The 27056-nt window shown below is 46.4% G+C and overlaps 1 protein-coding gene across 3 annotated transcripts; it reads left to right on the top strand.

The window, feature by feature from the left end:
* Positions 1-22: 22 nt before the first annotated feature.
* LOC120046819 (cytochrome b-c1 complex subunit 2, mitochondrial-like) lies at positions 23-5119 on the top strand. Of its 3 annotated transcripts, none has more exons than XM_038992355.1 (14): positions 24-123; positions 1020-1100; positions 1588-1737; positions 1849-1913; positions 2083-2139; positions 2573-2697; positions 2853-2950; positions 3125-3182; positions 3301-3396; positions 3572-3771; positions 3928-4008; positions 4190-4263; positions 4387-4540; positions 4911-5119. In XM_038992355.1, exons 1-14 carry the CDS (start codon positions 91-93, stop codon positions 4992-4994), a joined length of 1356 nt encoding a protein of 451 aa, XP_038848283.1. In that variant the 5' UTR covers positions 24-90; the 3' UTR covers positions 4995-5119. The 3 variants fall into 3 exon arrangements, with proteins under 3 accessions (XP_038848284.1, XP_038848283.1, XP_038848282.1); XM_038992354.1 differs by lacking the exon at positions 1020-1100 and adding an exon at positions 1135-1236 and having other exon boundaries at positions 31-123; XM_038992356.1 differs by lacking the exon at positions 1020-1100 and having other exon boundaries at positions 23-123.
* The last annotated feature ends 21937 nt before the right edge of the window (positions 5120-27056 follow it).

Below are 27056 nucleotides of genomic sequence, written 5' to 3'. Positions count from 1 at the left end.
ATCGAGGAAAAATGTGGCGCGCTAGGGACTCTGGGTAGGACTTCCTAGGTCGGCCATATTTAATCGTCCTGGCTGAAGGATATAGGGGAGATGAAGGGGATTCGGGGAATAAGTAAGCTGTCGGTAAGAACTCCTTTAACATTTTCAAAAGTCTGAATAGTTGACTATTCAGGAGACGGGTTTTGGTTTCCGATAGTACTAAGAGATTGTATGGCTTATTTGGCGAGAAAGGTGCCTGCTCTACAAGCTGTGTGATGATGGCACTAGCTAGCATGCTAGCGAGGTCGCCAGCTAACATTAGCACGACCAGTTAGATACATGGCCTGCTGATGATGGATGAACCCAGCCTCAACGTTTGGCAGTGGGTTAAACGCTGTGGTTCTATATTAGAAGAAGAAGAAGGCATCTAACGTTACTCTTTCCCCGCTGTCAAAGTGTTGTCAAAATCGTTTATCGGTCTGACCAATCAAAAGATCAGATCATGCAGAGGATAACGGCCGTTGGATGTGTCGACAAGCCTTTTGATTCTCCATCTAGTCAAATGTAGTTCATAGACGATGGTCATATGCCCTCGACCTTGCACTATAATGCAAATAGCTGTCACGCACTGTCTTGGGTCAATTCATCAGGACATAATGTTATAACCTTACAGCCAAGTTTATCCTTACTCAAGCTTCATCCTGCACCAACATGGTGCATAGTTCTATTCTTTGATTTAGCACTTGCCATGACCCTCCTCCTCAGTCCTCCAAAACCAAAACAAATGAGTGGCAGGGCTGCACTGTTGAATGGAAACAGAACCTACGGATTGTGCCTTTTTATTAGACATTACAACATTTTAATATTATTATGCCGGTGTGCCCCCATAAGATCCTTCCACGTCTGTCCAGCCAGCATTCAACCATCGTTCTCTGTCTATGATTCTTAATAATCTCATAGGTTTTCTCTATCCAGAGTCCAGACCCACCATAACACCCTAGTAGGATATGAAGTCACCTTGTATCTTTTCTGCATTACACACAAGGCTTTACGCAGCCCAGGCTGCCCATAAATTGGATGTCTCCACGGAGCACGTAAAGTTTCAGCCGCAGGAGGTGCAGGTCAGTGGGTGTTGACATGTCTCTCTCCTCACAGAGACGCTTCTATGCGGCCACCCGAACAGAGCAGCCCTTGACTCAGCCTCTGTCAGGCATCAAGGTCTCCACAGGGGCTGCCCATTCATACCAGGACGTCCATGTATGTGGTGATTTAGGGGGTGGAGATTGTGTCCTCTGCCCAGCTCTATCTCCTGTGTGTTTACATAGACCTTTGTTCCTTTGAGATATTATTCCACATAGAATATCTCTGTAGTGTTACAAACTCCCAGTCAAATTTCATGCTGATTACATTTATAATAGTTGAAGTAAAAAGGTGTTTGGGATTTGATGCTTTGCTTCCCACCCATTTGTTGCCTTGTATGTGGACATTCTATAACAGAAGTTAGAGCTAAAATATGTTATACTACACTGCTCTGTTAACATTTTCTGACATCTTAAATGCATAAAACACACCATCAAGGTGTGATGCTAACTGATATTTCTCTTGCAGGTGACCAAACTGCCCAGCGGTCTGATGATAGCCTCGTTGGACAACTATTTCCCAGCTTCCAGGATCGGTGTGTTTGTGAAGGCTGGCTGTCGCTATGAGTCCCCAGAGAACCAGGGAGTCACCCACCTGCTCCGTCTGGCTGCCAACCTGGTATGCCTGGTTCTGGTTCATCAACATGATGTAGACAGGAGCTTCAACGTATTCAATACTGTGTAGGAACTAGTGATGTGGTTAATCCCAATCTCTGCTGCTCTTTTCTAGACTACCAAAGGTGCTTCAGCCTTCAGGATCTGTCGTGGTGTGGAGGCAGTGGGAGGCAGTCTAGGGTCAGTAGTCTTCAGAGCCTGTGAATGAGTGTTTACATCCTCACAAGAGCCGAAAGACAACTAGACATATCTTTGATTTCTATTGTTTGGGATACTTAACATATTTTCTGACTGACTGTACCACTGTCATGGATGACATAGTGTTTATCTTTGTGTGTTTTCTATGCAGCGTGACGTCATCCAGAGAGAACATGATCTACTCTGTTGACTGTCTCAGAGACCACATGTAAGTGATGCTTGCTTAAAGCGTACCTCTGTATTATGGCTGGGACCATACCAGTATCATGATACTCCTTGGTGTTATGGCAGGGAAACAAAACACAAGGTGGATTTAACTTCTTTATGAAAACAGACTAATGTTGGAAACAAATATCATTGTTGTCATCCAGAGTCACATTTATTTATTTTCCCAGCTATATCACACAATATTTTACATACAGCAGGTTTTTTTAAAGACCAAAAAGTGTTTTTGGTCTTTTATATTGCGATACTGGTATTGTCACAGCCCTACTATGCACACACAAAGAATGACAGCAATTTATTCACCATATTCAGATCTATGTTTGTGTGTGCATAGTAGGGCTGTGACAATACCAGTATCGCAATATAAAATACCAAATAAATTGCTGTCATTCTAATTTCTGTGTTGTCTAATGCAGTGACACGGTGATGGAGTATCTGATCAATGTGACCACAGCCCCAGAGTTCAGGCCGTGGGAGGTGTCGGACCTCACCCCCAGGGTCAAGATGGACAAGGCCCTAGCCGCACAGACCCCCCAGATGGGTGAGAACACACACACACAGTGGTTGTTTCAGTTTGATTATTTGAATGTGCTTTCTGTTAACATCTCTGGATAATAGTATAATGCTACATGTTAAAAGATTGCAAATTGTCACCATCACACTGCGGCTGAAGCATATTGTGGATCTGTTCCTCAGGTGTGATTGAGGGTGTACATGGAGCTGCTTACAAGAACGCTCTGTCCAACTCCCTCTACTGCCCAGACTACATGGTTGGCCAGGTCAATGCTGACCATGTAAGACACTCAACATCCCGGCCCTAGCATGTTCTACTGTACAGCACTATTAATTAGTTTGGGCTAATGCTATGGGTGTTCATCTTCCTCTCCAGATGAACATGCAGGGTTGTACTACTTCAGGAAGTGCAGCACTACGGTTGAATTTTTCATTAACCCTCTGTTTCTCTCCAGATGCACAATTTTATCCAGAACAATTTCACAAGTGCAAGAATGGCTCTGGTTGGGCTTGGTAAGTGTTTAATGTGTATTTCTAATTTAAAAAAAATAATCAAATGACTTGATGGCCATGTGTGTTAAGATCATTTTGAAAAGGATATTGTGTTCTCATATACATTCTATGTGTTCAGGTGTGGACCACAATGTTCTGAAGCAGGTGGGAGAGCAGTTCCTCAACATCCGCAGTGGGATGGGCACCGCTGGGACAAAGGCTCAGTACCGCGGTGGTAAGACCCTTATTCCAGAAGGGCTGAGATGACCACTATCTGCTAGAAGAGGGTTGGCTCCCCATGCATTAAATGTCATTTTCCTGGGATATTCCCTGAATTCTAATGAGGTTTCTCCCTGCTTCTCTCTTTCTATCCCTGCGTCTTTCTCTCTCCCTTTCTTTTTTCTCTCTAGGCGAGGTGCGTGTGCAGAACGGGTCCAGCCTGGTGCACTCTGTGGTGGTGTCTGAGGGGGCTGCGGTGGGCACAGACGAGGCTATGGCCTTCTCTGTACTACAGCACGTACTGGGGGCGGGGCCACACGTCAAGAGAGGCTCCAACCCCACCTCCAAACTCTTCCAGGGCGTCGCTAAGGCTACTGCAGACCCCTTCGACGTGAGTGACATAATCAGCAGATCAGATTGTGTTTTTATAGCTGGGCATTCTACAAGAGGGGAATGCAGTATGTGGAGGAATCTTTGGGTAGAAGAGTTTTGTGCAGAATAGATTTCTGTCATGCAGTCATTCTCCTCTGGTGTCACCTCCTTTTAGGCCTCTGCTTTCAATTCCAACTACTCTGACTCTGGCCTGTTTGGAGTCTACACCATCTCCCAGTCTGCAGCAGCTGGTGACGTGAGTATGATGTCTTTTTGAAGCCGTTACTAATTAGTCCTATGCACCCTGTGAGGGATAGTTGCTTTTACATAGAATGGCATGTAAGATCATTCATTTAGGATGAGGAAAGATCATAATGAAGATGAACTTTGACCTCCCATTGATTAATCGATTGACCTATCCCTGTCCTCCTATCCAGGTGATCAAGGCAGCTATTAGCCAGGTGAAGGCTGTTACAGGAGGAGTCTCAGAAGCTGACCTGACCCGCGCCAAGTAAGCTAACACACACACAGACTTTGAAACTTGAATATAGAATTTGAGTAGATAAAATCAAGAAAAGTATTGCAATGGAAGGGACTTTGAAGATGTTGACTTAAGGTGTATCTGTTTTTGTAGGACCCAGCTGAAGGCTGAGTACCTGATGTCGTTGGAGAGCTCCGAGGGTTTGTTAGACGCCATGGGTTTACAGGCTCTGTCTGGAGGGGTCTACCACTCCCCCGAGGCCATCGCACAGAAGATCGACTCCGTCTCCGCAACTGATGTCGCCAACGTAAGTATATTCACTTTGGGGCGAATATTATCTTCCACTTAAGTTGAATTTTCACTTAGTCTTCAATTGACATCAATGCATGACTAAGTTAAAATTCAAGTGGAAGTTAATATATTTCTATATTAGTCTTTGCTGCAGCTCACTCTTGACTTGTACAGTACATTAGGAGTGTTTTCCTTGTTTGTTAGTTTTTCTGCTTAGAGGGTCCCGTGTGGCTCAGTTGATAGAGCATGGTGCTTGCAATGCCAGGGTTCTGGGTTCGATTCCCACAGGGGACCAGTACAGGGGAAAAAGTATGAAAAATGTAAGTCGCTGTGGATAAGAACGTCTACTAAATGTCAAATGTAATGCTTTTTCCTTGTTCTCTCAGGCTGCAAATAAGTTTGTGTCGGGCAAGAAGTCCATGGCTTCCAGTGGAAACCTCATCAAGACGCCCTTCGTTGACGAGATCTAAAGCCTTTCAACTGTGTTTCACATGTGATTTTAAGTCACAACAAAGCCCTCTGTCCATTCAAAACAAACAAACTGAAACAGTCATTATCCTAATTGCGTCATTGTTCTTTTGAGGAAGTTGTTGTAATCACACCAACCGCCAATATTTATAGTTGTTGCTATTTTTACGTGGATCTTGAACTGTATAGCTCATGTAAATTAAAGAATATCTACCGTAAAGGTGGAATAAGTCGTTTTTTCCTCTTGTAAATAGACCTAATGTCTTACCAGGTGATAATAAATGAAACCTTATGATCCATGTAAAAGTTTTGATGCAATGTCCAATAGTGTGAAATTCTATTTCTCCTAATCTGTTCATGTCGCTTTCATGAAAAAGTGTTTGATTACGTCTGACCATGTTGAACAAAATAACATAGTTGATACGTTATTTGTTCCTGGAAATACAAGTGAATTGTAGCCAGGTGACTAATGTGTGTTTTCCAATGAGAAAAGCTACAAACGTGACCAAAAGTATGTGGACACCTGCTCGTCGAACATCTCATTGCAATAATATGGAGTTGGTCCTCCCCACTTTGCTGCTATAACAACCTCCACTCTTCTGGGAAAGCTTTCCATTAGATGTTGGAACATTGCTGCGGTGATTTGCTTCCATTCAGCCACACGAGCATTAGTAAGGTTGGGCGATTTAGGCCTGGCTCGCAGTCGGCATTCCAATTCATCCCAAAGGTGTAAGATGGGGTTGAGGTCAGGGCTCTGTGCATGCTAGTCAGGTTCTTCCACACCGATCTCAACAAACCATTTCTGTATGGACCTCGCTTTGTGCACAGGTGCTTTGACATGCTGAAACAGGAAAGGGCCTTCAAACTGATGATGAAGCGTGATTCATCACTCCAGAAAACGTGTTTCCAAAGTCCAATGAAGGCAAGCTTTATACCACTCCAGGTATGCTTGTGCGGTTGCTTGGCCATGGAAACCCATTTCAAGAATCTTCCAATGAACAGTTATTGTGCCAACGTTGCTCCCAGAGGCAGTTTTGAACTCTAGTGAGTGCTGCAACCGAGGACAGAATTTTTACATGCTACGCGGTCCTGTTCTGTGAGATTGTGTGGCTTACCACTTTGCGGCTGATCCGTTGTTGCTCCTAGACGTTTCCACTTCACAATAACAGCACTTACAGTTGACCGGGACAGCTCTAGCAGGGCAGAAATTTGAAGAACTGATTTGTTAGAAAGGTGGCATCCTATGATGGTGCCACATTGAAAGTCACTGAGCTCTTTAGTAAGGCCATTCTACTGCCAATGTTTGTCTATGGCGATTGCATGGCTGTGTGCTCCATTTTATACACCTGTCAGCAACGGGTGTGGCAGGAATAGCTGAATCCACTCATTTGAAGGGGTGTCCACATACTTTTGGCGGACAATACAGTGGCTCTATGTTAATGTATATATTTAATCATACCAGATTATTTTTTTCAGTAGATTGAAGTTAATTTGGGTTATGGGTATACTTTATCAAGATGATCTTACAGATGATTTTACCATGACCATTAGCCTTTACATATGCTTAAATCAGTGATTTTGACTAAAACATTTAATTTGGTTATTTCAGGGGGAATTGGCCATGTATAGACCCTTAAACTCAATTAGTGTAATAATGTATATACACTGCTCAAAAAAATAAAGGGAACACTTAAACAACACAATGTAACTCCAAGTCAATCACACTTCTGTGAAATCAAACTGTCCACTTAGGAAGCAACACTGATTGACAATAAATTTCACATGCTGTTGTGCAAATGGAATAGACAAAAGGTGGAAATTATAGGCAATTAGCAAGACACCCCCAATAAAGGAATGGTTCTGCAGGTGGTGACCACAGACCACTTCTCAGTTCCTATGCTTCCTGGCTGATGTTTTGGTCACTTTTGAATGCTGGCGGTGCTTTCACTCTAGTGGTAGCATGAGACGGAGTCTACAACCTACCCACGGGTAGTGCAGTTCATCCAGGATGGCACACCGATGCGAGCTGTGGCAAAAAGGTTTGCTGTGTCTGTCAGCGTAGTGTCCAGAGCATGGAGGCGCTACCAGGAGACAGGCCAGTACATCAGGAGACGTGGAGGAGGCCGTAGGAGGGCAACAACCCAGCAGCAGGACCGCTACCTCCGCCTTTGTGCAAGGAGGAGCACTGCCCGAGCCCTGCAAAATGACCTCCAGCAGGCCACAAATGTGCACGTGTCAGCATATGGTCTCACAAGGGGTCTGAGGATCTCATCTCGGTACCTAATGGCAGTCAGGCTACCTCTGGCGAGCACATGGAGGGCTGTGCGGCCCCACAAAGAAATGCCACCCCACACCATGACTGACCCACCGCCAAACCGGTCATGCTGGAGGATGTTGCAGGCAGCAGAACGTTCTCCACGGCGTCTCCAGACTCTGTCACGTCTGTCACATGTGCTCATGTGCTCAGTGTGAACCTGATTTCATCTGTGAAGAGCACAGGGCGCCAGTGGCGAATTTGCCAATCTTGGTGTTCTCTGGCAAATGCCAAACGTCCTGCACGGTGTTGGGCTGTAAGCACAACCCCCACCTGTGGACGTCGGGCCCTCATACCACCCTCATGGAGTCTGTTTCTGACCGTTTGAGCAGACACATGCACATTTGTGGCCTGCTGGAGGTCATTTTGCAGGGCTCGGGCAGTGCTCCTCCTTGCACAAAGGCGGAGGTAGCGGTCCTGCTGCTGGGTTGTTGCCCTCCTACAGCCTCCTCCACGTCTCCTGATGTACTGGCCTGTGTCCTGGTAGCGCCTCCGTGCTCTGGACACTACGCTGACAGACACAGCAAACCTTTTTGCCACAGCTCGCATTGATGTGCCATCCTGGATGAACTGCACTACCTGAGCCACTTGTGTGGGTTGTAGACTCCGTCTCATGCTACCACTAGAGTGAAAGCACCGCCAGCATTCAAAAGTGACCAAAACATCAGCCAGGAAGCATAGGAACTGAGAAGTGGTCTGTGGTCACCACCTGCAGAACCATTCCTTTATTGGGGGTGTCTTGCTAATTGCCTATAATTTCCACCTTTTGTCTATTCCATTTGCACAACAGCATGTGAAATTTATTGTCAATCAGTGTTGCTTCCTAAGTGGACAGTTTGATTTCACAGAAGTGTGATTGACTTGGAGTTACATTGTGTTGTTTAAGTGTTCCCTTTATTTTTTTGAGCAGTGTACTTAATGTAAGTAGTTTTGTTCAGTGTCTCTTGCACAAGTGTAGCCCTGGTTTATGTGAGTTTTACTAAATAGTTACAAGGGCAGACCTGTTTTTATCAACGTATTGTACATAGCCACAGGTGTAAACCAGGTTCGCATGGGTATAGTACGGCAGAAGTGCAGGTTTGTAGGCCTGTTTTATGAGTATTAAGCTTCATACCCATGAATTTACCTGATTTATTTGAGTAATAAGATGTACCAGGCTAATACAGGTAATGGGTCTGAATGGATGTCAATTGTCCCTTCAAATCCTTTCTGGCAGTGATGTAGTCAAGGCACTAAACCTCAGGTCCAGGTTGAGTCCCAAGTCACTTGGCAGTGCTAAAAGCTGTGGCCCAATAATCTTTGAAGCTATATTTAGTAAGGTAGAAAGCTAAGTAAGGCTAGACTGCTAATACAGTAGCTATGTAACATTTGCTGTTGTAGCTAGCATGTTGAATCATGCAAGAGAGAAAGACTCAGTCTGTCGAGTCAGAGTCGAGTCACAAAAAACGTAACTTGAATCAGAGTTTTTACGAACCGGCTCAGCCCGTAGCAAAGAGGGAGACGACGCAAAGATAAAGAAATCAAACATATTTATTAAATAAAGTAAACTATATCCAAGTAACAATGGTGTGTGTAGTCAGCAGTGTAAGTGAGTGGATGCGTGCATAGATGGTGATAATGAGGGGTGTTGAGAGGTGCCAAAACAAACACAAATAAGCCCCAAAATGCCACAACCAAAAATAGGAGTGTGTCTGTGTGGAGAGAGTCTCCTCGATATATGGGGGAAAGGTGTATTTATCCCCGGGACACACCCAGGCCCAGGTTTGTCACATTTCACTGACACTCCCGGCTACACCTACCGACATCCTATTAAGGAAAACAAGAGCAAAGATAAATAATTCGGCAGACAGAGGGAGGGTCGTCACAGTGAAGTCCGAGTCTGAGTCTCAAGAGTGCAAAGCTGTCATCAAGGCAAAGGGTGGCTATTTGAAGAATCTCAAATATAAAATATATTTTGATTTGTTTAACACTATTTTGGTTACTACATGATCCCATATTTGTTATTTCATAGTTGTTATTTCAATGTAGAAAATAGTACAAATAAAGAAAAACCCTTGAATGAGTACGTGTTCTAAAACTTTTGACCGGTAGTGTACACTACATGATGTAGACACCTGCTCATTCCAAAATCATGAACATTAATATGGAGTTGGTCCCCCCTTTGCTGCTATAACAGCCTCCAATCTCCTGGGAAGGCTTTTCACTAGATGTTGGAACATTACTGAGGGGACTTTCTTCCATTCAGCCACAAGAGCATTAGTGAGGTCGGACACTGATGTTGGGCGATAAGGCCTGGCTCGCAGTCTGTGTTCCAATTCATCCCAAACGTGTGGGGTTGAGGTCAGGGCTGTGTGCAGGCCAGTCATGTTCTTCCGCACCGATCTCTACAAACCATTTCTGTTTGGACCTCGCTTTGTGCACAAGGGCATTGTCATGCTGAAACAGTAAATGGCCTTCCCTACACTGTTGCTAGAAAGTTGGAACAGTTTCACTATACCAGTGCTTACAGTTGACCGAGGCAGCACTAGTAGGGCAGAAATTTGACGAACTGACTTGTTTGAAAGGTAGAATCCTATGACGGTGCCATGTTGAAAGTCACTGAGCTTTTCAGTGCCATTCTATTTCCAATGTTTGTCTATGAAGATTGCATGGCTGTGTGCTCAATTTTATACACCTGTCAGAAATGGGTGTGGTTGAAATAGCCAAATCCACTAATTTGAAAGGGTGTCCACATACTTTTGTAGATACAGTTGAAGTCAGAAGTTTACATACACCTTAGACAAATACATTTAAACTCAGTTTTTCACAATTCCTGACATTTAATCCTAGTAAAAAGTCCCTGTTTTAGGTCAGTTAGGATCACCAGTTTATTTTAAGAATGCGAAATGTCAGAATAATAGTAGAGAGAAAGACTTATTTCACCTTTTATTTCTTTCATCACATTCCCAGTGGGTCAGAAGTTTACATACACTCAATTAGTATTTGGTAGCATTGCCTTGAAATTGTTTAACTTGGGTCAAACGTTTCGAATAGCCTTCCACAATAAGTTGGGTGAATTTTGGCCCATTCCTCCTGACAGAGCTGGTGTAACTGAGTCAGGTGTGTAGGCCTCCTTGCTCACACACGCATTTTCAGTTCTGCCCACAAATTTTCTATGGGTATTTGGGTTAGGGCTTTGTGATGGCCCCTCCAATACCTTGACTTTGTTGTCCTTAAGCCATTTTGACAGAACTTTGGAAGTATGATTGGGGTCATTGTCCATTTGGAAGACCCATTTGCGACCAAGCTTTAACTTCCTGACTGATGTCTTGAGATGTTGCTTCAATATATCCACATAATTTTCCTGCCTCATGATGCCATCTATTTTGTGAAGTGCACCAGTCCCTCCTGCAGCAAAGCACCCCTACAACATGATGCTGCCACCCCTGTGCTTCACGGTTGGGATAGTGTTCTTCGGCTTGCAAGCATCCCCCTTTTTCCTCCAAACATAACAATGGTCATTATGGCAGTTCTATTTTCTAAACAGTTCTATTTTTGTTTCATCAGACCAGAGGACATTTCTCCAAAAATTACAATCTTTGTCCCCATGTGCAGTTGCAAACCGTAGTCTGGCTTTTTTATGGCGGTTTTGGAGCAGTGGCTTCTTCCTTGCTGAGCGGCCATTCAGAATATGTCGATATAGGACTCGTTTTACTGTGGAAATAGATACTTTTGTACCTGTTTCCTCCAGCATCCTGAGCAGTATGACGGCTGCATGGTCCCATGGTGTTTATACTTGCGTACTATTGTTTGTACAGATGAACGTGGTACCTTCAGGCGTTTGGAAATTGCTCCCAAGGATGAACCAGATTTGTGGAGGTCTACAAAAAATGTTCTGAGGTCTTGTCTGATTTCTTTTGATTTTCCCATGATGTCAAGCAAAGAGGCACTGAGTTTGAAGGTAGGCCTTGAAATACATCCACAGGTACACCTCCAATTGACTCAAATTATGTCAATTAGCCTATTAGAAGTTTCTAAAGTCATGACATAATTTTCTGGAATTTTCCAAGCTGTTTAAAGGCACAGTCAACTTAGTGTATGTAAACTTCTGACCCACTGGAATTGTGATACAGTGAATTATAAGTGAAATAATCTGTCTGTAAACAATTGTTGGACAAATTACTTGTGTCATGCACAAAGTAGATGTCCTAACCGACTTGCCAAAACTATAGTTTGTTAACAAGAAATTTGTGGAGTGGTTGAAAAACGAGTTTTAATGACTCCAACCTAAGTGTATGTAAACTTCCGACTTCAACTGTATAGTGTACATACTGAGGCTGGGGAATAGGGGTAAATGATTGTTAATTGTATTACAGGCAGAGCAATGCTTGTTCCCATATGCCACAATTGTGACTGAAAATAAAACATACTTTATTACATTCTGCTCACTCAAAATGTTAATTTTTATAATATGGATTACATGTAAGAGTTACTAATGGCATATGATTTGCATAGTGGCATGTCTGGGAAATGTTTTGGAGCAAATGGGCTCCACCAGCCTGTACTGTTGACACCAGGCAGGATGGGGCCATGGACTCATGCTGCTTGCATCCTGTAGCTCTAACTCCAAAACGTTTTGGGTCACTGTAAAGTCCATGGAGAATAAGAGCACCTCCTCCCAGCTGCCTACTGCACTGAGGCTAGGGAACACTGTCACCATCGATAAATCCATGATAATCGAGAATTTCAATAAGCATTTCTCTACGGCTGGCCATGCTTTCATCCTGGCTAACCCAACCCCGTTCAACAGCTCCGCCCTCCCCGCAGCTACTTCCCAAGCCTCCCCAGCTTCTCCTTCACCCAAATCCAGATAGCAGATGTTCTGAAAGAGCTGCAAAACCTGGATCCGTACAAATCAGCTAGGCTAGACAATCTGGACCCTCTCTTTCTAAAATTATCCGCAGCCATTGTTGCAACCCCTATTACTAGTCTGTTCAACCTCTCTTTCGTACCGTCCGAGATTCCTAAAGATTGGAAAGCTGCCGCGGTCATCCCCCTCTTCAAAGGGGGTGACACTCTAGACGAAAACACTTTCTAAGGTCTTCGAAAGTCAAGTTAACAAACAGATCACTGACCATTTCGAATCCCACCGTACTGTCTCCGCAGTGCAATCCGGTTTCTGAGCTGGTCACGGGTGCACCTCAGCCACACTCAAGGTACTAAATGATATCATAACAGCCACCAATAAAAGACAGTACTGTGCAGCCGTCTTCATCGACCTGGCCAAGGCTTTCGACTCTGTCAATCACCGTATTCTTATCAGCAGACTGAACAGCCTTGGTTTCTCAAATGACTGACTTGCCTGGTTCACCAACTACTTCTCAGATAGAGTTCAGTGTGTCAAATCGGAGGGCCTGTTGTCCGGACCTCTGGCAGTCTATGGGGTTCGACAGGGTTCAAGTCTCGGGCCGACTCTTTTCTCTGTATATATCAATGATGTCGCTCTTGCTACTGGTGATTCCTTGATCCACCTCTACGCAGACGACACCATTCTGTATACATCTGGCCTTTCTTTGGACACTGTGTTAACAAACCTCCAAACGAGCTTCAATGACATACAACACTCCTTCCGTGGCCTCCAACTGCTCTCAAACGCTAGTAAAACAAAATGCATGCTCTTCAACGGATCGCTGCATGCACCCGCCCGCCCGACTAGCATCACTACAACTACAAATACCCAGGTGTCTGGCTAGACTGTAAACTCTCATTCCAGACTCATATTAAGCATCTCCAATCCAAAATTAAATCTAGAATCGGCTTCCTATTTCGCAACAATGCCTCCTTCACTCACGCTGCCAAACATACCCTCGTAAAACTGACTATCCTACCGATCCTCGACTTCAGCGATGTCATTTACAAAATAGCCTCCAACACTCTACTCAGCAAACTGGATGTAGTCTATCACAGTGCCATCCGTTTTGTCACCAAAGCCCAATATACCACCCACCACTGCGACCTGTATGCTCTCGTCGGCTGGCCCTCACTACATATTCGTCGCCAGACCCACTGGCTCCAGGTCATCTATAAGTCTTTGCTAGGTAAAGCTCCGCCTTATCTCAGCTCACTGGTCACCATAACAACACCCACCCGTAGCACGCGCTCCAGCAGGTATATCTCAATGGTCATCCCCAAAGCCAACACCTCCTTTGGCTGCCTTTCCTTCCAGTTCTCTGCTGCCAATCACTGGAACGAATTGCAAAAATCGCTGAAGTTTGAGACTTATATCTGCCTCACTAACTTTAAGTATCAGCTATCTGAGCAGCTGTACACAGCCCATCTGTAAATAGCCCATCCAACTTCCTACCTCATCCCCATATTGTTTTTCTTTACTTTTTTTGCACACTAGTATTTCTACTTGCACATCATCATCTGCACATCTATCACTCTAGTGTTAATTTGCTAAATTGTAATTACTTCGCTACTATGGCCTATTTATTGCCTTACCTCCTTACTCCATTTGCACACATTGTATATAGATTTTTTTGTGCTATTGTGTTATTGACTGTACTTTTGTTTATCCCATGTGTAACTCTGTTTTGTTGTTTATTGTCGCACTGCTTTTCTTTATCTTGGCCAGGTCGCAGTTGTAAATGAGAACTTGTTCTCAACTGGCCTACCTGGTTAAATAAAGGTGAAATTTAAAATACATTTAAAAAACGAAAAATCCTGACTGCTATCAGCATGACCAGTGGCAATTTTAGCATGTAATCTTGGTGGGGCAAAAAGAAATGGTGGGATGCATGCCAGAAAACTACACAACACTAAACAATACATTATTTGCACTATAACGGTTACAAATGGTGCCCACAAACGGCCTACATAAAGCTGTCCCAACATCTTACAACTGCTACACCTGGCTATCAGTGGAGCTTTGTCTGGCAGCGAAACAGTTAATTCAGCCTCATTTATTGCCTTAAAAAAAACATAGCTGATATGGCTGACTTGCTTAAACAAATGTGGTTTCTAATGACATTTGAGATGTACAAACTATTGCATAAGTGCACGACAAGCGGATAAGAGGCAATCCGTAATTTTTATTAAGACATTAATGAGCAAGCTAATAGTCAATATAACTTTGTATTGTGAATATAATATATAGTCAATAGTCAATATAATCATTTGTTTAGCACTTTTGAAATATACAGTGACAGAATTCAGAACATGGGCCTTTCTTACAGTGTTCTCCCTGTACACCAAGTCAGAACCATAGCATAAAAAAATGGGGTCATATAAGCAGACAATGAAGCTCTTACAATATTCGATGATTACATTTCTCAAAAACAGGTTATAGGCTACATGAGCACCACCAAGTCAGAACAGTAGATGAAATTAAGAGGGGTAAATAGACCAAATTATTAGGGTGAGGCACATGGGCTACTAACAGATTACTACACAACATACACTTAGTATTACTTTCTTAGCTACAGTATTCATATCTCCCTGGCATATTACATAATTTATGCAGCAGCATACAATACATTTTTGGACTCACCTTGTTGTGCTGTGCTCACTTGAACAGGAAGGTGGCTTGGCTGTCCTTTGTGGGCAAATTTTGTCATCAAAGTCTGGCATTCTTTGGATTTATGATGCTTTCAAAACAATCAAAACATCAACAATCAAAATAATGTCATTGATCTTCAGGTCGTAGCTCTAGAAAGTAGCCGAATTTACAATTCCGAGTTGGAGGACCGTTCAAAACGTATTTTCCTAGTCATAGCTCGTTTATTCCAAACTTCCCAGTTGTCTTGAACTCACTGAAGTCAAGTTTTCGCAGTTCCGAGTTAACAGTTGTTGTGAGCGCGGCACAAATCATGCTTCATTGACAGCTTGGCCAATGTTGAATGTTTATCATTTTAAACTTGGAAAAGAGCCCCTTAATCAGGTAATATTAATTACAGAGAAATGATTTTATAGAATAGCATGTCATATCACTTAACTTCTCTCAGCTACGGATCCCGGTAGCGGGTTTAAATTCGACAACATACGGTGATCGCCACATAAATAGTCATATTAAACATTCCTGAAAAAACAAGTGTCTCACATGGTTCATAAGCCTAGAATATTGCTAATCCAACTGCGTTGTCAGATTTAAAAAAGGATTTACTGCGAAAGAATACGATGCGATTATCTGAGCACAGAGCCCCATACCAAAATACTATTTCAACCAGCACAGGCGTAACAAAATCACAAATTGCAATGAAATAAATCGTTTACCTTTGAAGATCGTGCTCTGTTTGCAATCCCAAGGCTCATTGTTACACAATGAATGGTCTTTTGTTCGGTTAAATCCATTTTTATAGCCTAACACGAAACATTTTGTGAACGTTTATCTCGTTGAATTCCGTGTCATTCAATTTTCGACGAAACATTCGACGTAAATACACAGACTAAACGTGACTTTATCCAGTCATGTTTGGTTTCATTGCAATCAACTGTTTGTTTGTAACACAACCAAACTTGATGGGTCATTTCGCGGAACGTATTGTCCGAAAGAAACCGATTGGAAGACAACAAGTAATGACCTCATTGTGCACCAATTATATGACCGCTGTTTCGTTGATTGACTGTATTTTAACCCAATGACCACTGATCGTCTTGAAATCTAGCTGGGTAGATAGCCAATGAGCAGAGGTAAACGGCAATATGTAATGGTTCTCTGTTGGAAGACCAACCCATGTAGTAAACTCCGGCGTAAAGACGGTCTATCGCCATTGAAGATTCATACTGGAAGGAGCCAAGCTTGTTACGCACAGCACTATTTCGGTAACGAGCATCTTCAGCTGTTTATATATCGAACATCATGGCGAATAAGTCAGGGAAAGCTAAATCTAAGACTAGATATACGAATTTAGACAAAATTATAGAGGAAATTGATCGTGAAAGTGAAACATATGCTTTTGGAAGACGACTCAGTTAGCGACCATGACTCAAATGCAAAACCTGGATCCGTACAAATCAGCTAGGCTAGACAATCTGGACCCTCTCTTTCTAAAATTATCCGCAGCCATTGTTGCAACCCCTATTACTAGTCTGTTCAACCTCTCTTTCGTACCGTCCGAGATTCCTAAAGATTGTTTTGGACTGGTAAGTTCTTCTCATGCTAATGCCGTTGTTTGAAATTAAGCTAATCATGTAAATGTAATTAGCTAGAAAGTCGGGGCACCACGAAAGAATGTTTATAGAGCTGATATCTTCCGAAAAAACTCTTAAAGACCTGGTAATATTTTACCTCAATAGCAGTCAATATTTAATCATCACCTTATTCAGTCTCATCTGAAAGTTGTAAATTCTTGATTATCTTCACGAACCCTAGCTAACAGGTTGAATCAGCAATACAAAATTTGGTTTATTTATTTATTTACTAAATACCTACATAAATCACACAGAATTACATCTACACAAAATGGATCATACATTGATTACAAATTATGTCATGAAGGAAAACGTCCCTAGTGGACGGAACAGATATGACGGCTGGTTACACAAAGAAAGGGGGTTGGATTTTGAATGAAAGAGCGGGAAGACTGAGGAACAAAGAGATTTTGTGTCTCTATCGGGCCGTAGGCAGCTATGCTATCGTAAATACAGTATCTTATGCATTCTAAATAACCGCCCATTTGGAAAAGGAAAATGCGATAAATATTTACTCTGAGCTGCGCTTCGGTAGATTGATCGTAGATAGAAGGCCGGGTTGTCCAGCATGGATCTCTTGTCCTCTGAAGAATTTCTACTGGTGAACTGGAGCGTGGTAGAATGGATCTTTTGTCCGTCCTCTCCTAGCCCACGTTTACAGTTGCTGCGGCTAACTCAATCGGCTAGGAGGTATCACTTCTTCAGTGAATAAGAGTTCAAAGTTCATACCACGTTGCCATGCTATATGCTCATGTAGATCGTCACCTTCACGTTGAGATTCAATGCTAATTTCGTTAGGTTCTTGCTCACGCTGACGTTGGCTTAGTTCTGTAGGTGATCTTGTCCTTTTAACGCAGGGACCACAAGTCCTCATGTCCTTGGAACAGGAAGTTGGATTTTCGTCAACGGGTTTATATAGTGATGAAGAGAAGGGCGTGTTTCATAGTTTACAACCAATGTCTGTTCACTTGGGTGGGGCCTCTGAGTGAGCAGATGTCACGTTCCTGACCTGTTTTCTCTTGTTTTGTATTTATTTAGTATGGTCAGGGCGTGAGTTGGGTGGGTTGTCTATGTGTTGTTTTCTATGTTGGGGTTTTGTGTGTTCGGCCTGGTATGATTCTCAATCAGAGGCAGCTGTCAATCGTTGTCCCTGATTGAGAATCATACTTAGGCAGCCGGGGTTTCACGTGTGTTTTTGTGGGTGTTTGTATCTCGTGTCAGTGTTCGTGCCACACGGGACTGTTTTCGGTTTGGTTACGTTTGTTGTTTTGTATCTTGAAGTGTTCTGTTTTACTTTCATTAAATAATGAACACTAACCACTCTGCATTTTGGTCCTCTCCTTCTGTCAGCGAGGACAGCCGTTACAGAAACACCCACCACCAAAGGACCAAGCGGAGTGGAAAAGGGCAGCGACAGCAGCAGAGACAGACACAGGAATGGACATGGGAAGACGTCTTGGACGGCAAGGGTTGCTACACATGGGAGGAGATCCTGGCTGGAAAGGATCGCCTCCCATGGGAACAGCTGGAGGCAGCGAGGAGAGCAGAGGCAACCGGAGAGAGGAACCGGCGGTATGAAGGTACGCGGCTAGCACGGAAGCCCGAGAGTCAGACCCAAAAATTTCTTGGGGGGGGGAGGCACACGCGGAGTGTGGCAAAGCCGGGTAGGATACCTGAGCCAACTCCCCGTGCTTACCGTGGAGTGAGAGGGCGTCGTACTGGTCAGACACCGTGTTATGCGGTAAAGCGCACGGTGTCCCCAGTACGCGTGCTTAGCCCAGTGCGGGCTATTCCACCTCACCGCACTGGTAGGGCTAGGTTGGGCATCGAGCCGGGTGTCATGAAGCCGGCCCAACGCATCTGGTCTCCAGTGCGTCTCCTCGGGCCGGCGTACATGGCACCAGCCTTACGAATGGTGTCCCCGGTTCGCCAACATAGCCCAGTGCGGGCTATTCCACCTCGCCGCACTGGCAGGGCTACGGGGACCATTCAACCTGGTAAGGTTGGGCAGGCTCGGTGCTCAAGAGCGCGTGTCCTCCTTCACGGTCCGGTAATTCCGGTGCCACCTCCACGTACCAGTCCTCCGGTGGCAGCCCCCCGCACCAGGCTGTCTCTCCGTTTTCTCTCTCCAGTTGCTCCCACCTCTCCAGCGCTGTCAGAGCCTTCCTCCTCTCCAGCGCAGCCAGTGTCTGAGCTGCCTGCCTGCCCAGCGCTGTCTGAACTGTCTGCCTGCCCAGCGCTGTCTGAACTGTCTGCCTGCCCAGCGCTGTCTGAGCTGCCTGCCTGCCCAGCGCTGTCTGAGCTGTCCGTCTGTCCCGAGCCGTCAGAGCTGTCCGTCTGTCCCGAGCCGTCAGAGCTGTCCGTCTGTCCCGAGCCGTCAGAGCTGTCCGTCTGTCCCGAGCCGTCAGAGCTGTCCGTCTGTCCCGAGCCGTCGGAGCTGTCCGTCTGTCCCGAGCCGTCGGAGCTGCCCGTCTGTCCCGAGCCGTCGGAGCTGCCCGTCTGTCCCGAGCCGTCAGAGCTGCCCGTCTGTCCCGAGGCGTCAGAGCTGCCCGTCTGTCCCGAGCCGTCGGAGCTGCCCGTCTGTCCCGAGCCGTCGGAGCTGCCCGTCTGTCCCGAGCCGTCAGAGCTGCCCGTCTGTCCCGAGGCGTCAGAGCTGCCAGACAGGAGCAGCCAGTGCCGTCCACCAGACAGGAGCAGCCAGTGCCGTCCGCCAGACAGGAGCAGCCAGTGCCGTCCGCCAGACAGGAGCAGCCAGTGCCGTCCGCCAGACAGGAGCAGCCAGTGCCGTCCGCCAGACAGGAGCAGCCAGTGCCGTCCGCCAGACAGGAACAGCCAGTGCCGTCCGCCAGACAGGAGCAGCCAGTGCCGTCCGCCAGACAGGAGCAGCCAGTGCCGTCCGCCAGACAGGAGCAGCCAGTGCCGGCCGCCAGACAGGAGCAGCCAGTGCCGTCCGCCAGACAGGAGCAGCCAGTGCCGTCCGCCAGCCAGGAGCAGCCAGTGCCGTCAGCCAGCCAGGATCCGCCAGTGCCGTCAGCCAGCCAGGATCCGCCAGTGCCGTCAGCCAGCCAGGATCCGCCAGAGCCGTCCAGCCAGGATCCGCCAGAGCCGTCCAGCCAGGATCCGCCAGAGCCGGCCAGCCAGGATCCGCCAGAGCCGGCCAGCCAGGATCCGCCAGCCAGCCAGGATCCGCCAGAGCCGCCCGCCAGCCAGGATCTGCCCCTCAGTCTGGTGCTGCCCCTCAGTCCGGTGCTGCCCCTCAGTCCGGTGCTGCCCTTTGGTATAGTGGGATTGACATGGAGGGTGGTTGTTAGGAGGAGGCCACGGGGGCGAGTAAAGAGGCGGACAAAGACATTGTTAAGGTGGGGTCCACGTCCCGCGCCAGAGCCGCCACCGCGGACAGACGCCCACCCAGACCCTCCCCTAGAGTTTTAGGGGGTGCGCCCGGAGTTCGCACCTTGAGGGGGGGGGGGTTATGTCACGTTCCTGACCTGTTTTCTCTTGTTTTGTATTTATTTAGTATGGTCAGGGCGTGAGTTGGGTGGGTTGTCTATGTGTTGTTTTCTATGTTGGGGTTTTGTGTGTTCGGCCTGGTATGATTCTCAATCAGAGGCAGCTGTCAATCGTTGTCCCTGATTGAGAATCATACTTAGGCAGCCGGGGTTTCACGTGTGTTTTTGTGGGTGTTTGTATCTCGTGTCAGTGTTCGTGCCACACGGGACTGTTTTCGGTTTGGTTACGTTTGTTGTTTTGTATCTTGAAGTGTTCTGTTTTACTTTCATTAAATAATGAACACTAACCACTCTGCATTTTGGTCCTCTCCTTCTGTCAGCGAGGACAGCCGTTACAGCAGAGTTTACTCTATGACAACCAATTCTCTCCTTTAGATGCTAAAATTACATTTAATCTTTTCACAAATAGTTTCATATTTAAACATTTAACTTGCACAACAATTCCATGTGAATCTGATAACTAGAATGTGTAGACTTTCCAAGATACAGTTTATGTCGTCCTATCATCAGTAATAATGTCTCAGACGCCAACTGATCTGACATTATTCATTAAGTACCCACGCATATATTCAACTGGTTGGATTACCGAAATATGGTTCTGTTTCCCACCTTTTGATGTTACCAGACTCTATGTTAACAAAGGGATTTTCAATAGTCACATCAGTAGAGTAAAGAGAGGAAAAAGGGGAAAGGTATTTATGGGGGTCATAAACCTCCCCCAACAGGCCAACGTCATGACAACTCAATGATATACACTACCGTTCAAAGGTTTGGGGTCACTTAGAAATGTCCTTGTTTTTGAAAGAAAAGCAAATAATTTTTTGTCCATTAAAATAACATCAAATTGATCAGAAATACAGTGTAGACATTGTTAATGTTGTACATAACTATTGTAGCTGGAAACGGCTGATTTTTAATGGAATATCGACATAGGCGTACAGAGGCCCATTATCGGCAACCATCACTCCTGTGTACCAACGGCACGTTGTGTTAGCTGATCCAAGTTAATAATTTTAAAAGGCTAATTGATCATTAGAAAACCCTTTTGCAATTATGCTAGCACAGCTGAAAACTGTTGTTCTGATTAAAGAAAAAATAAAACTGGCCTTCTTTAAACAAGTTGACTATCTGTAGCATCAGCATTTGTGGGTTCAATTACAGGCTCAAAATGGCCAGAAACAAAGACCTTTCTTCTGAAACTCATCAGTCAATTCTTGTTCTGAGAAATGAAGGCTATTCCATGCAAGAAATTGCCAAGAAACTGAAGATCTCGTACAATACTGTGTACTACTCCCTTCACAGAACAGCGCAAACTGGCTCTCACCAGAATAGAAAGAGGAGTGGGAGGCTCCGGTGCACAACTGAGCAAGAGGACAAGTACATTAGAGTGTCTAGTTTGAGAAACAGACGCCTCACAAGTCCCTCAACTGGCAGCTTAATTAAATAGTACCTGCAAAACACCAGTCTCAATGTCAACAGTGAAGAAGCGACTCCGGGATGCTGGCCTTCTAGGCAGAGTTGCAAAGAAAAAGCCATATCTCAGACTGGCCAATAAAAATAAAATATTAAGATGGGCAAAAGAACACAAACACTGAACAGAGGAACTCTGCCTAGAAGGCCAGCATCCCGGAGTCGCCTCTTCCCTGTTGACGTTGAGACTGGTGTTTTGCAGGTACTATTTAATGATGCTTCCAGTTGAGGACTTGTGGGCCGACCGGGCTCTCCTCCAGGTACAACGACAGCGGCAGACAAACATCTGGGCAGAAGGTATGCCGACCTCCTCTTCCTGCTCGGGGAAGAGCGGGACCTGATACCCCAGGGAACACTCAACTGGAAATAGGCCCGTGGCAGAGCAGGGAAGGGGTGTTGCGGGCGTATTCCACCCACACAAGCTGCTGGCTCCAGGTGGTGGGGTTGGCGGAGACCAGGCAGCGTAGAGTAGTCTCGAGGTCCTGGTTGGCTCGCTCCAACTGGCCGTTGGACAAGGGGTGGAACCCAGAGGCAGGCTGGCCGACGACCCAATGAGGGTGCAGAACGCCTTCCAGAACCAGGACGAGAACTGGGTAGTCCATGGGTAGTCCATGGATCCGGAAGACGTGCTGCAACATGAGCTGGGCCGTCTCCTTGGCCGAGCGTAGTTTGGGGAGAGGAATGAAGTGGGTGGCTTTGGAAAACTGGTCGACCGCAGTCAGGACGGCAGTGTTGCCCTCAGACGGGGGAGACCCGTGACAAAATCCAGGGAAATGTGGTACTAGGGACGGTGAGGGACAGGCAGTGGTTGAAAAAGACCAGCCGGAGCTTGCCGAGGAGACTTGTTCTGAGCACAGACCGTGCAGACTGTGAAAAATGCGGCCAGGGTCTGACGGTAGCCGGGTGGCAGGAAAGCCTGGAGGAATGGGCCCACTCCGGGCCCCCCCAGGGTTTGGCTGGGACCTCTGCGCCTCCCGGATCTGTTTCCCTGTACCCCAACTGAGTGCCGTCACCGGACACGAGGTGGGAAGGATGGTCTCTGGCTCCGGGGTGGTAACCGTGTGGCTATAGCGATGAGACAGGGCATCCGATTTGACGTTCTTGGACCCCGGCCGGAAGAGAGGGAAAAGTTGAGCCGGGTAAACAGCAGGGCCCATCTTGCTTACATGGAGTTGAGGTGCTTGGCGGTGCACAGATACTCCAGATTTTTGTGGTCAGTCCACACAATGAACGGATGTTCCGCCCCTTCCAGCCAGTGCCTCCATCCTCCAACACCATCTTCACCGCGAGAAGCTCCCGATTCCCTACATCGTAGTTCCTCTCCGTGGCGTTGAGGTGGTGGGAGAAGAAGGTGCAGGGATGCAGCTTAAGGTCCAGGGCAGAACATTGGGACCACACAGCCCCCACTCTGACATCCCAAGCATCGTCCTCCACCACAAACTGACAGGAAGGGTCAGGATGAACCAAGATGGGAGCAGTGGTGAAGCGGTGTTTGAGGTCCCGGAACGCCCGGTCAGCAGCAGAGGACCACGTGAACCGAACCTTTGTAGAGGTGAGTGCAAACAGGGGGGAAGTCAGGGTACTGTATCCCCAGATAAAGTGCCGATAAAAGTTGGCAAACCCCAGGAAACGTTGTAGCTGCAACCTGGACGTAGGCTGAGGCCAATCCACCACCACTCTCACTTTCCCGGGATCCATCTGGACACTCCCAGCAGAGATGATGTAACCCAGAAAGGGAATGGTGGAACAATGGAACCTGCACTTCTCCGCCTTCACAAACAGCTGATTCTCCAGAAGGCGTTGAAGAACCTGCCGGACGAGGAGCACGTGTTCTTGGGGGGAGTGGGAGAAAACAAGGATGTCAACAATGTAGTCGAAGATGAACCGGTTCAACATGTCGCAGAGAACATAATTTATCAGAGCCTGGAACACAGCAGGGGAGTTGGTGAAGCCAAAAGGCATGACCAGATACTCGTAGTGGCCGATGGCCATGTTGAAGGCGGTCTTCCACTTGTCCCCCTCTCGTATCTGCACCAGGTGTTAGGCGTTCCGGAAATCCAGCTTGGAAAACACAGTGGCCCCCTGGAGCGGCCCGAAGGCCGAGGAAATGAGTGGTAGCGGGTAACGGTTCTTAACAGTAATGTGATTGAGTCCCCGGTAGTCAATGCACGGGTGCAGGGTCTTGTACTTTTTCTCCACGAAAAAGAACCCTGCACCGGCGGGAGAGGAAGAGGGATGGATAAATCCTGCAGCTAGGGAGTTCCCAATGTAGGTCTCCATAGCCTTGGTCTCCGGTCCCGACAGAGAGTACAGACGTCCCGGGGCGGCGTGGTGTTTGGGAGAAGATCAATCCCGCAGTCATAGGGTCGGTGTGGCAGAAGCGAAGTGGCCCGGGCCTTGATGAACACCTCCCGAGGATCTTGTACTCCGCAGGGATATCAGAGCAGTCCGGGGCACCTTCCGAGCCCCCAGGAAGACATCCCAGGGAAGGTTGCACTGATTTCAGACAATGGGTGTGGCAGAGCGGACTCCGGCCCGTGATAGCACCCGTAGACCACTTGATGAGGGGATTGTGTCGCTGGAGCCAGGAGAATCCAAGAACCACGGGAGTCCGAGGAGACTTGATGAGCAGAAATTGAATAGTCTCGCTGTGATTCCCTGACACCAGTAGGTTGATGGGAGTGGTAATATGAGTGATCCGGCCTATAGAGCGCCCGTCCAGCGCTCTAACATCCATGGGAATGGAGAGGGGCTGAATGGGGATGTTCAGCTCGGAAGCCAGGGTAGCATCCAAAAAGCTCTCAATGGCCCCAGAGTCAATGAGAACCTAGAGAGATTTAGACTGGTTTCCCCACAGCAGAATGGCATGAAAAGGGGTGTGAGCAAGGGAAGCAGAAAAGTTCTCCATATTGCCCACCAGAGTACTCAATCCTACCGGTAAGCCTGATCTTTTAAAGGATAAGAGGACACAAAATGACCAAGAGTACCGCAATATAGACAACTCTTCATGTTGATCCAGTATTGCCGTTCCGCTGGCAACAGCCCAGCTCTGCCTAGTTGCATAGGCCCGGGAAGCGGTGACTCGGCCGTCTTTTGCGACTCTCGGAGGAGGTCAGGAAGCCTCGGGTTCTATTGGCAACGGGACCGTCGGGGACTTCTGGGATGACTCGGAGGCAAGGTGGAATCCCTTGACGTGCGAGCGACATCAAATTTCCTCTCCCTCCGTCGTTCCCGTAATCGCCGATCGATACGGATGGTCAACATAATGAGGAAATCGAGATCCGTAGGTAACCTCCGAGCTGCAAGCTCGTCCTTAACCTCCTCCGAGACGCCGTGCAGGAACATAACGAACAACGCTTCCTGGTTCCAAGCACTCTCCGCTGCCAACGTGCGGAAATCCACTGCATAGTCTTCCACACTGCGGGAGTCCTGCCGAAGCTGGATTAGCTTCCGGGCAGCTTTTCTCCCGGAGAACGGGGCATCAAAAACCTTCACCTCTCCCACGAAACCCTCCAGACTAATGCATATGGCCGCTGTTGTTCCCATACAACAGTAGACCAGGTGAGAGCCCTGCCGGACATCAGCGTGATGAGGTAGGCTATCTTGGAGCGATCCGAGGGGAAGGAGGAGGGCTGAAGCTCAAAGATGAGGGCACACTGAGCTAGAAATGCCCGACAGGTGCTCGGCTCTCCATTGAAGTGTTCCAGGGGAGGTAAGCGGGTCTCCTGAGAAGGTGGAGTGACTGATGAGACGGCACTGCTAACAGCTGAGTTACTGAGGGGCTGTGGGGTTACCACTGTGGTAGACTGCCTCCCAGACAACCCACGGAATTGTTCTAACAAAATGTCCAACACCCGGTCATGGCGTTCATCCAACGTTTGGACCCCCTCCATAAGCCCTGAAGCAATTCCTCGTGCCTACCGATGGTGGCTCCTTGAGAGGAGATGGCGTTGCGCAGCTGGCCCGGGTCTGCTGGGTCAGTCATGGCCAGTTTGTACTATCACGTTTCAGGTAAGACCCAGATGCAGACAATGTCGAAGTAACAACAGTTTATTAATCCAACAGGGGCAGGCAAAAGACAGGTCAAGGGCAGGCAGGGTCAGTAATCCAGATAGGTGGGGCAAAGGTAGAGGACGGCAGGCAGGCTCAGGGTAGGCAGAGGTCAGTAGTCCAGATAGTTGGGCCAAAGGTACAGGACGGCAGGCACAGGGTCAGGGCAGTTAGAAAAGGTCAACACCGGGGAAACAGGAACAATCGAGAGACAGGAACAGAAGGAAAAACGCTGGTAGGCTTTTATAAATATGGTATTACCCCCTGGTATAAATACACAGGGGATAATGGGGAAGATGGGTGACACCTGGAGGGGGTGGAAACAATCACAAAGACAGGTGAAACCAATCAGGGTGTGACAGGGAGTAGGCTGCATGCAGCTATTTATGGTTGATTTTGCAAATACAGGCACTTTTGGATGTTAAATGTTTTGAAAAATGAAACCTCTTGAAACTGCTTTTTATTTATCTGAATATTTTCTTCACTCTGTATGGAAACAAGATCTTATAGTGGCTGAGACCATACTATTTAAGAATATAAAGATTTTTTATCGGCTTCCCCAAATACCAGAGGGGAAATGTCATTACCACCACATCATAAAATGTGCTATTTTAGTTGAAAAGGAAATTACAGAAATTGTGTCTAAGGTATTTTATGTAACATTTCACATGAATTGTATTTTTGCACTTTTTTTTTTTACTATTTGGAAGTTTTCTTAATTATATGTAATCACATCATTGTTATGTCTAAATGTCCATATATGCCTTGATGATACTCATAAACATGTATTTACCACATCAACAGCTTAATATTTAACATTACTTTAGAAATTATCTTAAGAACAAGGATTTTAAGGTTCACATATGGGAAAAATCATCAATATCAATTGTAATTGAATACACCTTAGCCTCAAAAATATGTACCGTGATGGTAATGACTTAGCGTTATGGTAATTACATTTCATATAAAACTGATGAAAAATACCATTAAACATTTTAATGTCACAGTAGTATATATTTCATTTTATTGAAGATATAGAACAGACCATTTGTTCCAATTCATCCCAAAGGTGTTCGATGGAGTTGAGGTCAGGGCTCTGAGCAGGCCAGTCAAGTTCTTCCACACCGATCTCGAGAAACCATTTCTGTACGGACCTCGCTTTGTGCACGAGGGCATTGACATGCTGAAACAGGAAATGACCTTCCCCAAAACTGTTGCCACAAAGTTGGAAGGACAGAATCATCTAGAATGTCATTGTATGCTGTAGTGTTAACATTTCCCTTCACTGGAACTAACGGTCCTAGCCCAAACCATGAAAAATAGCCCCAGAACATTATTCCTCCTCCACCAACATTTACAGTTGTCACTGCATTGGGGCAGGTAGCATTCTCCTGGCATCCGCCAAACCCAGATTCGTCCATCAGACTGCCAGATGGTGAAGCTTGATTCATAACTCTACAGAACACGTTTCCACAGCACCAGAGTCCAATGGCGGCTAGCTTTACACCACTCTAGCAGACGCTTGGTATTGTGCATGGTGATCTTATGCT

This window comes from Salvelinus namaycush, chromosome 4 (genome assembly GCF_016432855.1).
Source record: "Salvelinus namaycush isolate Seneca chromosome 4, SaNama_1.0, whole genome shotgun sequence".
Taxonomy (NCBI): Eukaryota; Metazoa; Chordata; class Actinopteri; order Salmoniformes; family Salmonidae; genus Salvelinus; species Salvelinus namaycush.
Note: the sequence above shows the minus strand (reverse complement) of the source record. Positions and strands in the feature narration are given on the sequence as shown.

Coding starts and splice junctions, on each gene's coding strand:
- LOC120046819 (XM_038992354.1), top strand. CDS start 91: ATGAAGGGGATTCGGGGAATAAGTAAGCTGTCG. Junction 1,237..1,587: donor ATTCATACCAGGACGTCCAT/GTATGTGGTGAT, acceptor TTTCTCTTGCAG/GTGACCAAACTGCCCAGCGG. Junction 4,264..4,386: donor GCTGACCTGACCCGCGCCAA/GTAAGCTAACAC, acceptor CTGTTTTTGTAG/GACCCAGCTGAAGGCTGAGT.